Below are 16,909 nucleotides of genomic sequence, written 5' to 3' on the forward strand. Positions count from 1 at the left end.
CGCGTCTGCCGCTTGATCTGTTTGCCCAGCCCTTATGCCAGGTCACCTGTCGAGTGGAGTCGTCCGGCCATCGCTTAACGTCGTCCAGTGATGCGCCTCGCTCTTGTCTCAGCCTCCGTGAGGCCATTCGACACCCCAGCTAGCCGTCCACATTCAGCCATCGATGTTTTTGTCACCGTCGAAGCCTCAACCATCATTTGAGTTCACTCGCCGCCATTGCGTGATCTCAAGGGAATCTTGGATTTGGGTAAGATCATTTCTTGTTAGGTGGATTTCGTAAAGGATTTTTTGATGCCCATTAAGTCTAGAATGAGAGTTAACCTTAGTTGCATTATTTGACTTTAGATTGGAGTTGAAAATTGTTGAAGCGACCATCCACTAGATTCAAGGTTGTTCGACAGGTGTTTTGTATAAGGTTTGTGATTCTTATGGTTACTCTTGAACATCAATCAGTTTGGGGATGGTTAGATTAAATTTTATATGTTTTGGTTTTGGGTTAAAATTGTTAACATCTCCTTGGTTTGGATTTTAGATTCAAGACTTGAGACGTTTAGGGTTTGCTCATCAAAGTAAAGGCCAATTATCTTTTGAAGTTTGGTAAGTTTGGAGTAAGTTGTTGGGTGGTTATTTTGAATTAAGATTAATTGTGGAGAATTAAGTTATTAATTTTGAACTTTGTGTATGTTCAAGTAACCAACAGAAGTGGGTTTTGGAATTAAGTTTAGATCGAGCTATAGTTTAAGTGAAGTAAAATTGGAGGTCTTTGAATAATTTGGTTAATTGGAGTTAGGCCCAAAATATTGATTTAAATATTAGATTTATCTTAGGTATTGCTTGTCTTGAAAAGGATAAGCTTGCTTGGGCTTCTTTGGATTTAACTTTGAGGTAAGTAATCTTATCACTGGAACTACCAACGGGCCAGGCTTTAGTTGTATGCTAGCATGATAAGTGTATGTTGTAAATGTTAGCATGTTGATTGACAGTATGACCTGAATCAAAGTATGTTCTGGCACGAATTCTTATTTGTTTACATACACACCTAAGTGCTTGATCGTTAGTATGTGATAGTATGTGTTTTCATATGTCGATGTCTGATATACTGGTGTTGAGGCATACTTGCATGTTGTGGATTTATGATGTATAATATGTTATTAAGAATTATGTGTATGTGATGAAGCCATGGTATCAAGGATTTTTATGTATGTTTTAGAACTGTACAATGTTGAATCTTAGCACGTTAAGACTGTGTGAATATCCTCATTGATTAGTTAGATGCTCACCAGTTTGTGTTTCCTTCGGGATTCACCAGTTTTTATTTCCTTCGGGATTCACCAGTTTGTGTTTCCTTCGGGATTCACTAGTTTGTGTTCCTTCAGGATTCACCAATTTTGTGTTTCCTTCGGGATTCACCAGTTTGTGTTTCCTTCGGGATTCACCAGTTTTGTGTTTCCTCTGGGATTCACCATTTTTGTGTTTCCTTTGGGATTCACCAGTTTTGTGGGCATACTTAACTATAATAGGATAGGACTCAGTCTCTTATCTGTTACATGTATTTATGTGCCATATGCGGGTATCTAGAGGACATAGATGCCTAGCCTGACCCCAATGGTGGGGCTACTTACTGAGTATTCATACTCATTCTTTCTTATATTGATGTTTCAGGTAAGGATAGAGATGCACCGGCGATGACGCAGCGGAATTCATGATCGAGCCACTAGGACTAGTTTTTACGCTTCCGCATCATGAAATTTAGAATCCTTATTTTACCCTCAATTTCTAGTTTTACTATTTGAAACCTATTATGAAGGATTGTTACTTTTATATTTTAATAGTCTTTACGAATTATGGGTACCCTATTATTGTTTTAAAAATTGCATTTAATAAATTTCTTTTGAACTTTTCTTGTCTATTTAGCATTTATTTCAACATTACTGAGTGTCGTTTCAAATCCTATGCATGTATTTATTTTAGTAACGGCCTAACCTAAGTCTTAGGGGGTCGGGTCGTTACAGACCTTGCTATGTGTTGGAGGTTGACGATGGCTTGCACGATGGATGCGTTGGACAAAGGCCATGCGATGGGCTAGGTTGGACATATGGCGGTTGGCCCTTGCGTTGGTTAAGGCTGAGTGAGTTGGGTTGCAATGGTGCTGTGCTGAAAACCAAGGGGAACCAAGGGTTGCTATGCATTGATGGCCTACTATGCGTTGATGGCATATTATGTGTTGAACATCCAAGGATTTGTAGACGCATATGAAGGATGAGCCCATATAGAGGACGTCATCCTAACATGTGGCTTGTTGGGAAGAAATCTTAAGTCTTAAGGATTTTAGGTCGATGCATGAGGAGACATGCAAAATTAGGTCCCATGCGTTGGCTATGTAGGAGAAGGACACCCAAGGATGCATTGATCAAACATTGCATTGATGGTGTGAGGTGAAGATACCTCAAGCAGGAGATGGAGAGGGCTGGAGGTTGGCAATCGCTAAGGGAAATACTTGGATAAGGAGGTGTAAATCTTGGAGAGCTTTTGGATGCCTAAGGACTTCAGATGAGAACTCAATTCTCTTCAAAGGAAATAAAGAAGAGTTTATTGGGAGGAGGCTATGCGTTGATGGTAAGACCATGCGTTGGTCAAGAGGTTCCAAGAGGGGAGATGCTGTCGGACAGAAAGGTCAGAAAGTAGCATCAACTTGGGACGAGGATTTCTCCCATAATACTCGTGCTTTGGAGTGATTCTAAAGCCATCTGAAAGTTGAAAGAGTATAGTTTTCAGGGTAGGGCTGCCGAAAAATAAGCTCCAAGGAATCGGGCTGGAGAATGAGAAAAAGACAAAAGGGTCGAGCTGTCGGGTAAGCTAGGCCAGTCTTGATTTTTTTATGTTTCTGGTCAAATCACGAGAAGTTATGAGCTAAGATTTTGAGGTAAGATTCCTGAGACATTGTAGAGCATATTTGTAGAAGGAAGTAGCCCGAGATAAAGCATAAAACTATGAGTAGTCTGAGCTTAAAATTGAATATGGAATTTAGGGTTCAAAAGAGGAACCCGAGAAGACCAAGGAACTTCTAGAGAGAAAAGTTCCTAAACGACCAAGGTGAGTAGTACTTTCCTTAAAGTCTTAAAGCATATCTTTTAGAGTAAATGTATATTCCTAGCTTATGAATGAGTATCTATCCTGAGAATAAGATTATGTGATCGAAATGGTCAGGGGGTCAATAGACCTAGTGCCTGAGCCCGTAAGCAAAACCTCATGGGATGGTCAGGGGACACAAGAAGTCTAGTTCCTGAGCCTGTGGGAGGATCCTCGTAAGGGATGGTTATAGGGCCGACGGGCCTAGCTTCTAAGCCCATGAGCGGGGAGCTATGTGCACATAGGAGACAAAGGAAACGTAAAGAGTAAGCGTTGTAGCTAGTAACAGTTATCTATCTACCGTGTGTGTAGGTAGACAACATAATCATTCTAGTTAGTTATCAGTTTAGCTATCTACGCGTGATCAAACTCACTCAAGGAAGAGGTTTGAATGTAACCTCGTATTCGTGATATGCTTGTTATTTAAGAGTTGAAATCAACTCTAGAAGTTACTTACCACTCACTGAGCTTTGTGAAGCTCATTCCATTATTTCATGTTTTTCTTCCTAGCTAGCGAAAGGTGAGGAGTTCTGGGGTGTTGCTAAGGTCAAGGTTTGCCACAAGCCACAGTTGCACTTCCGGAGGGTTTTACAGTTGTTGTAACTTTATTGTTAAGTCTTGGAGTTGTATAAACGTTACATTTTTGTAATAAAATGGGCCTACTTAATCAGTTGTTGTTTGCCTCCTTGACTTAATTAGTGGTTGTTGAATTTGTTCATTGGTATCAGAGTTATTTCCGCAAGAGTTATCAGGCAGTAAATGTCAACAAAAAGATTGATAACTGCTACAATCATGCCCTTTCCTAGGCTCAGAGAATAGTCTAGGCGGGATGTGACAGGTTTTGACTTGTTTGACCGATTTTCTTCAAACTTGGCCCAGTTCTCCTTCAAAATTTTTTGATTGATCTGCTTCAGATGGTTCACATTTGGTTCAAGCCATTAGAGTCCAGTTTGGAGCTGTTCGAGAGGTCAAGAAGCGGTTTGGAGCTGTTAACTATTTTTTTTTTATAATACTTACGCTTTTATTTACTTAAAAATGCCAAAACTAAAACCATATCAGTATATGTTTAATTGTTTTATAATTAAATAAATCTTGTATGTGCATACAATATGCCATGTAGATTTAAAATTCTACTGTGGGAAGCATGTTACATGCATTGAAAGTATGTTATAAATTTTTATAATATATATTAAGAATGTATAGGGTTTCTTTTAATATAAATGTTATATTGAATGCGTTTTATGAATGTTGTGGATGTTTAGCATGTCTAATTTTTGTAAGTCGTTATAAAAAGAAATTAGACTTTAAAATCTATAACAAAGATATACAACATGCTCACTTAGGTTAACCAACTAGTTTTAATTGTTAAAATAGATTGTTACCTTACAAAATTTTGTTACAAACTCAAATCGGTTCACAAACCTGTCTAAGGCAGGAGGCACTTAAGTTGACGGTTTACGTAACACCTTCTATCTAGGGATTATGACCGAAATATTGAGTGTTGTTAACTGATTTTATTAGCTTGCGTGAGCGATGTGAGGTTTAAAACTGGTTTAAACACTTAGATATCATAGGGTTATATCCAAATATAAATTTTATACTTGGATAAAAATGAGATAGACTTACGTTGTTTAAAAGTTAGTCATTTTTAACCTAAGTAAATAGATACCCAATCATTTAGAACACTTCAATGGAGATCAAAAATATATTCAATATATAGTTATTAGCTCTCACGTCCTCAAGAGTTCACATAGTGGGATCCATGTTCAGCTTCGTGTCACTTTTACCATGACTACTCCATTCGGAACGTGTTTGCATGATTCAATAACAAGGTGAATGGGGGAAGTAGTTCATAGTAAGTGGGTAAAGGAAATGTGTCAACATTATCCTACGGTCTCCTCCATTAGTTTGAATTGTGAGATTCCTATGTTGAGCCTGCGGTCGTTTTTAGGCGGCACTAGCTAGTCATTAACCACGGCGATCCCCACGGAGGGTAGTAACATAGGATGCAGAACAACCCAAGATTTAGTAATGAATAGGGTCTTGTAGTTCCATTTTAGGCATTATCTTCCATCTCGGTGGCATATTCATACCATTCTATAAAAATCTGAAAATGGCAGGTCACACTTATAAGAATTACTAATTGTTAGTAAAGATTTTGGCTGAGAACGATAACCAAAAGAACTATAGGAGTAAGAGTTATTCTGATATAGTATTTGGTCAAGAATTGTTTTGCTTTAGTGAAGGAATTGTTGACTGCCCCACAGTAGCAACTGTTCCAAATCACTAAAGTATCGTTAAAAATAAATAAAGATTTTTTGGGTTCCTTATTATTTTTGCTAAATTTTGATTTAGATGCATAAAGTTTAAATAGAATTTCTTTAAATTTTTCAGCAATGTCGAATTCAATTATACAACTGCTTGCTTTCGATAAATTTATGGGTGAAGGATATTCGAATTGGAAATCCAACATCAATATGATACTAGTTATGGATGATTTAAGGTTTGTGTTGACGGAAGAATGTCCTCCGATTCCCAGTACAACAACAAACCAAAATGTTCGAGACATCTATGATCGATGGGTAAGGGCTAACAAAAAGGCCCGGGCATACATCTTAGCAAGTATCTCTAATTTACTTAATAAGAAACATGAGTTAATGCCCACTGCCCGTGAGATAATGGTGTGACTCTAGGAGATGTTTGGGAAACCGTCATCCTCTGTTCGACATGAAGTCATTAAGTATCTTGACAGTACTCACATGAAAGATGGTTCCAATGTTAGAGAACATGTTCTCGATATGATGGTCTATTTTAATATTGCTGAGGCTCATGGGGTGATGATAGATGATAAGTCAAGTAAGTATGATATTGGAATCTCTCTTGGAGAGTTATCTGCCTTTTAGGACCAATGCTGTTATGAAGAAAATTACTTATAATTTGACTATGTTGTTGAACGAGTTACGGACATATCATCCTATGATGAAACTTAAATAAAAAGAATTAAATGTTATTTCTCGATCTAAGAAGTTTTATAAAGGGTCGACGTTTGGAACAAAACCCACTGATAACAAGAAGTTTTTTCCTTTTTCATTAAAAGATAAATCTGTACAAATGAATAAGAAGGGGAAAGAGAATAAGAAAACCATTGTTAAGAAAAACAAAAACAAGACTCCTAAAGGAAAGTGTTTCTATTGTGGAGAGGATGGGCACTGGAAACGTAACTGCCTAAAGTATTTGGCTCAAAAGAAAGCAAAAAAGGCGAAACAAGGTAAATCATATTTACTAGTAGTTGAAACATGTCTAGTTGAGAATATTTACCTAACCTGGATATTAGATTCAGGCGCGCTAATCATGTTTGCACTTTTCTACAGGAAACTAATTCTTAGAGAGAACTTTCTGAAAAGGAAATGACTTTCAAGGTAAGAACGGGTGAAGTCATTTCAGGTCATGCACCGAGAGATGTCAAGCTATTTATTTTTTTGGAGAATCTTTCATCTTACTTAGGAATGTATATTATGTACCTAAGATGAAAAGAAACTTAATCTCCATTTCCTATCTGCTAGAAAATATGTACAGAATATCTTTTGAATCTAATGAAGTGTTTGTTTTTTCAAGAGGTGTTCATATTTGTTCTGCAAGACTCGAAGATAACTTGTACATATTAAAACAAACTGAAGTAAAAGCCATTCTAAATATAGAGATGTTTAAAATGGTTGAGACCCAAAATAAAAAACGAAAAATTTCTTCCAATGCCTATCTTTGGCACCTTAGACTTGGTCAATTAATCTCAATAGGATTTAGAGATTTGCAAATAATGGTCATCTAAATCAGTTAGAAGAAGTTCTTTACCTCCTGTGAATCATGTATTGAGGGAAAAATGACAAAAATATCTTTTTTCTGAAAAAAGTCTTTGTGTGAAAGAGCCAATCGAACTTATACATTCAGACCTATGTGGTCTGAGGAGTGTAAAAATACGAGGAGGTTATCAGTATTTTGTCAGTTTTATTGACGATTACTCGTGATATGGCTACATTTACTTCATAAGTCAAAAGTCTGAAACTCTTGAAAAGTTCAAAGAATTTAAGACCGAGACAGAAAATTTGTTAAGTAAAGGAACTAAAACACTTCGATCTGATCGAGGTGGTGAGTATATGGATTTACAATTCCAGAACTATATAGTAGATCATGAAATTCAATCCCAACTCACAACACCTGGAACACTATAACAAAACGATGTTGTAGAAAGGAGAAATTGAACCTTGTTAGACATGGTCCGATCAATGACGAGTTATGCTCAGTTACCTCAATTCTTTTGGGGGTATGCAATGCAGACTACAGTATATATTCTAAATGTTTTTTCTTCAAAAAGTGTTTCAGAAACACCTTATGAATTATGGAAACGACGCAAAACTAGTTTACGTCATTTACGTATTTGGGGTTGTCCAGCACACATGTTGGTACAAAATCCTAAGAAACTGGAAATACGTTCGAAGTTATGCCTCTTTGTAAGACACCCTAAAGAAACAAAAGAGGACTATTCTATGATCCCCATGATGATAAAGTGTTTGTATCGACAAATGCTACATTCTTGGAAGAAGAACATATTAAAAATCATCTACGTAGCAGTAAACCAATATTACAATAAATGACCAAAGATGCTACAGAAACATCAACAATATTTGTTGATCAAGCTGGTCCCTCAACAACTGTTATTGTCCCGTCACGTCCGTCTCAAGAGTTGAGTATGCCTCGACATAGTGGGAAAGTTATTCAGCAACCTTAACGCTATATGGGTTTAAAAGAAACTCGTCAATGGAAGAAAAGTCATGAACGTTGAAATGGAGTTTATATACTTCAACTCTGTCTGGGAACTTGTAGATCAACCACATGAAGTTAAACCTATAGGTTGCAAATGGATCTACAAAAGAAAACGAGACCAAATTGACAAGGTACAAACTTATAAAGCCAGACTCGTGGCAAAAGGTTTTACCCAAAGAGAAGGGGTTGATTATGAAGAAACTTTTCTCCTGTTTCCATGATAAAATCGATTAGAATACTTACATCCATTGACACATATTATGACTATGAAATATGGAAAATGGATGTCAAGACAGCTTTTCTAAATAGCCATCTTGATGAAAGTATTTTTATGTCTCAACTAGAAGGGTTCATCGAACAAGGACAGAAACAAAAAGTCTGTAAGCTTAAATGATCTATTTATGGGTTAAAACAATCTTCAAGATCCTGGAGTATAAGATTTGATGTTGCGATAAAATCTTTTGGCTTTGAACAGAATGTTGACGAACTTTGTGTATACAAGAAAATAATCAACAAAACTATAGCATTCTTAGTTCTTTATGTCGATGATATCTTACTCATTGGGAATGAGGCAAGCTTCCTTGCTGATGTAAAGAGATGGTTAGCAACACAGTTCCAAATGAAAGATTTGGGTGATGCTCACTACGTTCTAGGAATAAAGATCTTTTAGAATAGAAAGAATAGAACCCTAGCACTATCTCAAGCATCTTATATTGACAAGATGTTGTCAAGATATAATATGCAAAATTCCATAAAAGGTATGTTACTTTTTAGACATAGAATTCATTTGTTAAGGAATAGTGTCTTAAGACACCTCAAGATGTTGAGGAAATGACAAGAATTCCATATGCATATGCAGTTGGGAGTTTGATGTACGCAATATTATGTACACTCCTGACATATGCTTTGCAGTTGGAATCGTCAACAGGTTCCAATCCAATCCAAGACACAGTCATTGGACTGCTGTAAAAAACATCCTCAAGTATCTAAGGAGAATGAGGGACTATATGGTTGTGTATGGACCTAAGGATTTGACCCTTACCGGATACACTGATTCTGATTTCCAGACTGATGTGGGTTCAAGAAAATCTACTTCAAGATCAGTTTTCACTCTCAATAGAGGAGCTATAGTTTGGAGAAGCATTAAGCAATGTTGTATTGCCGACTCTAGGATGGAAGAAGAATACGTAGCTGCATGTGAAGCCAGAAGCAATATGGCTATGCAAATTCTTGGATGAGTTGGAAGTAGTTCCAGATATGCACCTACCTATCACACTGTATTATGACAATAGTGGTGTTGTTGCCAACTCGAAAGAACCAAGGAGTCACAAAAGTGGAAAACATATTGAAAGAGAGTACCATGTCATCAGAGAGATAGTACACCAGGGAGACGTGATTGTCAAGAAGATAGCTTCTAAAGACAACCTCGTTGATCCATTTACGAAGGCCCTCTCGGCTAAAGTGTTTGAGGGCCACCTAGTTGGACTAGGACTCCGAGCAACATAATCTAGGGCAAGTGGGAGAATATCTATGATATTGGAAATGTCTTAGTTTATTGTATTGTCCCTTTATGTTTCTCAACATTGTATTGTATATATTTGTTCTCACTGGAGTTTTAGTCCAAGTGGAAGATTGTTGGGAATGTCCTAGAAATTGCAGTTCATAAATTTTGTGTTAAACATTCTATTTATCGATAAAATATTGTTGAGTATCTTATTCAATAAAGTTCTTGATTTTGCATTCTATCATGAAAATCCAATAAACATATCCATAGTTATAGTATGAATATTTTAACTTTATGTGGTGACATAAACAGGATCAAGTTGTATATAGCTTAAATGGTCTATAAGTATATAGATGAAATAGGGTATCTCATCCTAGTAACACTATTGGATGCAGTCCATTTTTTATAGGTAATACAAATGATGTGATCAACAAATCATTCATGTAGAGACATGTGAGTGGAGGTATCCTATGCAATGAGTTTGCATATAGACTGGACCATGAAATAGTCACTTTTCTTTATAATGATCGTTTACTGTTAAAACTGTCTATTTCATACTTAAGTAACCTAGGTTAATTCGATCTTAATCTTGAGCTAGCTATAAACTCCTATTTATTCATGATTATCCTTTGATCTGCATGAGTGAGAGTAGTCCAATAACACTGCTTAATAATCCTTCCATTTTGGGGATAAGACTGAATAGATAGCTGGAGACATAGCACTGCAAGATGGAATTCACTCCTACCCATTTTAGGGTTGGTAGATAGGTTGTTCTCTTAAGTGCTAATTCCAGGTATTGAATAATCGAGGCCTCGCCTTTTCATGATAGAGAGACATGATTCATAAGTAGTATTATGAATAAAAATGTTCATTAGAGGGTCAGTAGGAACTTAAGGAACAAGATGTATTTATAGGGGTAAATAATAATTTTGACCCAGCTGTAAGTACAAAAGATCGGTGAAGGATCGACTTACTGATTATGGTTTACATGAACATAAATATATCTATAGTGAGGAACTATAGTGGTGTGTCTTGATAGTTAACGAATAGTAATTAATTCGATTAAAGAAGTTTAATAAATTAATTACAGATCATTGGAGCTCATTATCTGTAGGTCCATTAGATCCCTCTACTAGATCTTAAATCGGAAAAACAAATTGAGTATTGATGTATAAAATTAGAATCTGAAATTAGGATTATGAATTTGAAATGTTCAAATTTAATTTTAGGGTTTTTGATTGATTGTATATGATACAATTAAAAGTGTTTAATTTAATTGAAATTAAATAACCAATTAATATTTAAATTATGATTTAAATATAAAATTGATTTATTGGTGAAATTGATTTTTTATTGATTTAATATTAAGATAATAAATTAATATTATTTTAATTAAAAAGTTGAATGAAAAATGAATTAAAATTAAATAACAAAATACAATGATTTTTTAAATCATTTTAAGTTAATGGGGTTTTTTTTTTTTTTTTTTTTTTTTTGGGAAAAACCCACTAACTTCATATGATCGATTATCACCAAATTCCAATTATAGAAGCTCCATGCATGAAGATCATTAAGCTATCTGAGTTTTACTTGTTGAAGAGAAAACCTGAAGACTCTACACATCCTTTAGTTGTTCATCATCAATTCAACTTTATTTAAGTGTTTCCACCACATGGTCTAGCTAGAGCATAGTGGAGAAGATCTCGGTGGTAGTCTTCTTGAAGTTCCAAGCTCTATCTTAGTGGATTTCAACTCAATTTGTGGAGGAAATCTTCAAGGGTAATATGTGTTTCAAACCCTCTCATGAATATCATATGAGCAGCATGCTAAAAACTCAAATTAAATGTAGTTTAAGTGCTTATGATTCTGAAGTCTTCCGTTGCATGTTTTATTACACCTTCAAAACCGACCTTGAAATATTACAATTTGAGGCTATGATTAGTGGCTATCGATGATAGACTTCTTTATATGGTTAGCAACTTTGAAAGAAAACCATCAACTTTAAAATATCAAGCTATATCAGTGATGGAAAAACCTACTAGTGGATAACACTGATAGACTTTCATCAATGACTATCACCTTTAAAAGATTAACACTTAAACTTATTAGTGGTTATTTACTTTGAAAGATTAAAACTTATTGTTATTAGTGATAGAAAGCTATTAATAGCTGCCACTGATAGACATCTATCAATGACTATAAATTTTGAAAGATTAACACTTAAAAACATTTAGTTGCTATCATCGATGAATTTCTATTAGTGACTATCAACATTTTAATTAGCTATTAGTGGTTATCAACTAAGTTGTTGATGTTCAAACAATGCTATCGTTGATACGAGTGTATATCAATGATAGACTTCTATCTATAATAGACCTTTCTATCGGTGATAGGAAGTCTATTATTGATACATTTTGCTATTGTTAATAGACAAGTAATGTGAATCCACCAATGATAAAATGTCTACTGTTATTGATAGCAAAATGTATCAACGATAAATTCTATCACTGATAGATTCTTATCACTTATAGATTCTTATCACTAATAGACTCTATCATTTAACAGATTCTTAGAGTTTGATATAAATTGTGTTATATCTACAAATTTCTTTGTATTTTATTATATTTGCTAATACTTTAAATCTGATTATTGTATTTGCAAGTACGTTCAAACTACATGAATCATAGTATTCAACTTTAATAAAACACAGTAAACATTGTTTTTTGTTAACTATAATATATGTTTCCTTTTCATCTATATAACAATAAAGCGAAAAGGGCACACTGAGTCGGAAGGAACTAAATCGGACTATACCAAACAAGAAATGTGTGTTGGTGAAAAATGTTATTAAAATTTAAAGAACTCACCCATTGGTTGAAGAATGAGTCATGATTACTACATCTGTTTATCTCACCTATTTCTACATTATCAACACGTAATTGTCCAAGTTTCTCAATTTTAGAGAAAAAACATTGAAGGTATGGTAAGCCTTTTAGCTGTAAAAACCTTAAATTCATAAGTTCAAATTTGTTGGTTGCTTTTTTCGCTTCCCATTACAATGATTGCTTTCATTATCTTACAATAACTAATCTCAATCTCATCAAGACATAAAAAGTCATTTAAGATGAAGTCGACAAAGAAAATTTCCAATTTATTACTACTTGACAACATTATCTCCTTCAACTTGTGGAAATGAGATTCTCTAACATTATGATCATCACCATGAAACATACTCTCCAAATTCTCCAAATTCTCCAAATTCCCGAATTCTAGAACCTCCAAATTGGACAACACTTTTTGCAAAGGTGACTTGTTTGGCTCATAATTGAACATATGTTGAAATTCTGAATTATCATGAATGTAGAAATGCTTAAAATGTGAAGATTCATTTGCATTTAACTCAAACGGGAGAACCCTCCTACCAATTGATCCCATTAAATGCAATTCTTCAGACCTTTTTAACAATGTTTTTATCTCATTATCCATGCAACTTTATTAAAACACAACACCCTTGAGATTTCCATTCTCAAACCACCAAGAACTTCACAACCAATAGAAATTACAAACTTCTCCAAATTCAACAATCTTGAAAACAAATTTTTGGGCATAATTATTTCATCTCGAATCCATAATGTTAAAACACACAGGTGAGAAAGATAGGTAAGCTCACAAAGACTAGCATTTTTCCCTTCTCCATTCAATTATCTTCTTTCCCATCCATTAAAAGTTTCTAAATATAACTCTTCTAGATTTTTCAAATTTGAAAGAATATTAGGTGGAATTACCTTTAGTTGATAACAATATGATAAATCCAACACTTTTAATCGAGTCAATTTACTCATCGTGATAGGAATCTGGATTATCTTAGATTCTTGAAAACTTAAAAATTCAAGCCTATTTAACTCACCAATCATATTTATGTTTGCCAAATCATAATCAATTAAATGCAATGCTTGGAGGTTTGCAAAAGAGTCAAGTAATGGTCTCGTCTGTAGGGAAATTTTCATTTCAATTATTTTTTAAATTTGAGCTCTTTTGTTTCTCCAAAAAAAGTTTTGGATAACTCATGTACAATGAGATACACATAACATCAATAATTGAACCATCGGTAACATTAACTTTTGTAGAGGGTTACACAAATCTTCAACATTTAAGTACACTACTGTGTGATCACTTGGCATTTTTTTCTGACCAAGATTCATTCAATCCTTTAATTCGTCTTTGGAGGAAACTAGTATAGCTATATCACGGATGAGATCGTGCATTTTCACATACCAATTTTGTTATCCTACGTCGGGCCTATGTCACAGTATCAACGCCATGCAAGAAACCCATCCCCATAGCAAGTACATGTAATTCTTCCACATCAATTGAATCATGTTCTGGGAACATGCTACAGACTAAAAAGAGTAATTTGGCCTCTTCACAATTTAGATGGTCGTAACTTAACTTTAGTGAAGAGTATACTTTCTCATTCATCCTCTAATGTTCACGACCATAGGATTTCTTAGTTGGTATAAGTCATCCTTCCAAATAGATGAATGTTTTTTTCTCAATGCCTTAGTGATCATTATTATAGCAATTGGCAAATGTGCACATTCTTTTGCTATTTCAATGGCTATACTTCTCAAATAAGATGTTTTGACAATCTCACCAGCTATTTTCTTGAATAAATTCCATGTCTCGTGGTCTTGTAAAACTTTTATCTCAAAATTCTTATTTGTGCACATATCATTCAAGAATACACTATTATCTTTTGAGGTAAATAGGATCTTGTTGTTGGGTTTTATGTCCTAAAAACTCGCAGTTTGTAAAATGATAAATATTTTCTATTATCAATATACCTGTTATTGATCTCATAAATTGTATGAAAGTCTAAATCCAATTAACTAAGACCCATGACTATTGTATGAGTACTTGAACTTTATGTGGAGACATAAGAGTGGATTGGGTTCGAGTAAATAGTCAAAATGATCTATGGTACATGAATGAGATTGGGTACCTTATTCTGGTAACACCATTGGATGCAGCCTACTGTGTAGTTGTTACAAAGAGTTGTAAAGTGCTACATACGATGTGATCCTGCATCCTATGCAATGAGTTTGCATAAGATCAGGACCAAGGAATAACTCACTCTTACTTTATCACGTTGTTTACTGTTTAAGACTGACTATTTCACCTAGAAGACCTAGGTAACTCAATCTTAATCCTGAGCTAACTATGAACTCCTGTTTATTCGGGATTGCTCTTAGATTTGCATAGTTGGGGGTTGACTCAACAACGCTGACTCAATAAGATTCCCATTTCAGGGGTAAGACCGGATAGATAGCTGGGGACATAGGGTGCAGGAGCTCGCACCTACCCGATTTAGGGATAAGAGAAAGGTTGTTCTCTCAAGTACTGAATCCAGGTCTTGAACAAGGGGCTCCACCCTCGCATTGGGCTTTAGTAGAATGAATCATTAGTTAACGAATGGAGATTAATTTGGTCTAATGAGTTTAGTCAATTAATCTCGGATTGTTGGAGCTCATGATCTGTAGATCCGTGAGGTCCCCCTACTAGCTCGTAACGGACTAGCTCTAGAATAGCGTGATAAGTTAATTTGAAACGTTTAAATTAGAATTAAGGGAATTAGTAATTATATGAGATATAATTATATGTTTAATTTTTGAATGGAATAGGAGAATTTATATTTAAATATGATTTAAATATATAGAGATGGGTATGTGTTAAAATTAATTTAATATTTGATATTAAATTAATTAAGTTTTATTTAATAATTAATTTATGAAATTAATTAAATTTTCATTTTTAAAATCAAAATAGATTCATAAAATCAAATTTTGATTTTTGATAAAATTGGAAAAATAGGAAAACAAAAACACAAAATGGAAAATGGATTTTTCCATTATCCATCTTTAAACTAGCTCACACATAGAGCAATATATTTGTCTTGTCTTCTCCAAGCATGAGCTGCAACTCATGCAACTCTTTTCTTTGCATGTTGGTCTTCAATATAATGAAGAGATTGGAGTGAAAATCGGGCATGCAATCAAAAGAGTTTTTGAGAGAAAAACTGGTTTGAAGAATGGTTCTTCAATAAGGTTGCTGCAGTGAGCTTTTCTCCTTCATCCCTTGATTCAAGCTTGTTTGAAGTCCCCAACTCAATCTAGAGCACCAAGATAATAGTGGGGAAGATCTTGAGGTGGTTTACAATAAGATATGGAGAAGATAGCAACTGTCGATGGAGCTTTGAAGAAGTTCTACAAGAGGTATGTCTTGAAACCCATTTTTTCTGTAGAAGCATGCTTTATATATTGCCAATATTAATGAATTTGAATGCTTAGATGATCTTTGTGCTTCCACTACTGTTGATACAATCCTACACTTGCATCATATGCGATCTTCAATGCTTGGAATTCCTATCATTTCCAAATCATTTTGCTTCCATTCATCATCAAGTACAACGAGGATACTTTGTTCCATCTTCAACCTTTTATGTAGCATAAGGGTAATTCTTTCCTCTATTTCTTGGTCAAATTTCAACCCAAGCATATCATCAAGTTGCCCTTGAATTTTTTTTAAGTCCAGGGTTGGACTTATGGTCGATATGACCACTTCATCAAATAACTTTTCCTCCATTACTATTCTCGAGATCTATTGCACTAACATTGTTTTGCCAACACCTCTCATCCCATACACTCCAATTTCGTGGACATTGTCATCCATAAGTGAACCAATGATTTTGTCTATATTTGGCTTTCTTGATTCAAAGTTAATAAAATCTGAAGTCTTTGCCTTTGAACTCTCAACCACTGAGAGAGCTACACGATAGGAAACTCTATCAAAATTTCCCTCATTTTCATCTCAACAACCTCATCAACCAACTTTACAACTTTCCTACTTAATTGGTGTCTTCGGACCAAATTCAAGCACAATCAACCTTGTTGAGAAAGGTTGTTTAGGAATGTTTCAGATTTTTCAATGATGGAGTCAGTCTTGGTCAACCAATTTTGGACACCAGATTCTATGTTTTCAACATTTCTTGTTACTTCACAGACCTTGTGATTGACAGACTCTTTAGTATCCTTTAATATTTCAACTTGACTCTTAAAGTTTTAAATATTTCGACGAATGAAATAAACATAACTCAATTGACGACCAATAGGCTTTATAGTATATTCCACAATTACTCCAATGACCGAAGAAACAAAATCCATCGATCTTAATTAATATGAAAATCCAGAATAAAAATAATATATTAAAACTGATAAAAAATGTAGGAAAGAATAAAAGTGGGTTTATGGGACTATTAAATCGTATACCAGATACACAATTTCGGATAATCGTGGACCCCGCCCACGATTACCTGATCAATATTCCATGATTGTCCATGTGGCAGTCTGTGCATGTCAGGTCAAGGAAGTCGTGGCAGTGATAATCGTGTACCGGGTACAC

General features: G+C 34.8%; 1 protein-coding gene and 1 pseudogene across 1 annotated transcript; one reads left to right on the forward strand and one right to left on the reverse strand.

The window, feature by feature from the left end:
- The first annotated feature begins 5,525 nt into the window (after positions 1-5,525).
- Positions 5,526-6,032, forward strand: LOC150035553 (uncharacterized). Its single transcript, XM_090314350.1, has 2 exons — positions 5,526-5,711; positions 5,823-6,032. The coding sequence occupies exons 1-2, from the start codon at positions 5,526-5,528 to the stop codon at positions 6,030-6,032; spliced, it is 396 nt and encodes a 131-aa protein (XP_090170476.1).
- Positions 6,033-13,750: 7,718 nt separating this feature from the next.
- LOC150035554 (disease resistance protein At4g27190-like) lies at positions 13,751-16,386 on the reverse strand (annotated as a pseudogene).
- Between the last annotated feature and the right edge of the window lie 523 nt (positions 16,387-16,909).

Source organism: Benincasa hispida, chromosome 6 (genome assembly GCF_027475165.1).
Source record: "Benincasa hispida cultivar pf3 chromosome 6, pf3_genome.v1.1, whole genome shotgun sequence".
Taxonomy (NCBI): Eukaryota; Viridiplantae; Streptophyta; class Magnoliopsida; order Cucurbitales; family Cucurbitaceae; genus Benincasa; species Benincasa hispida.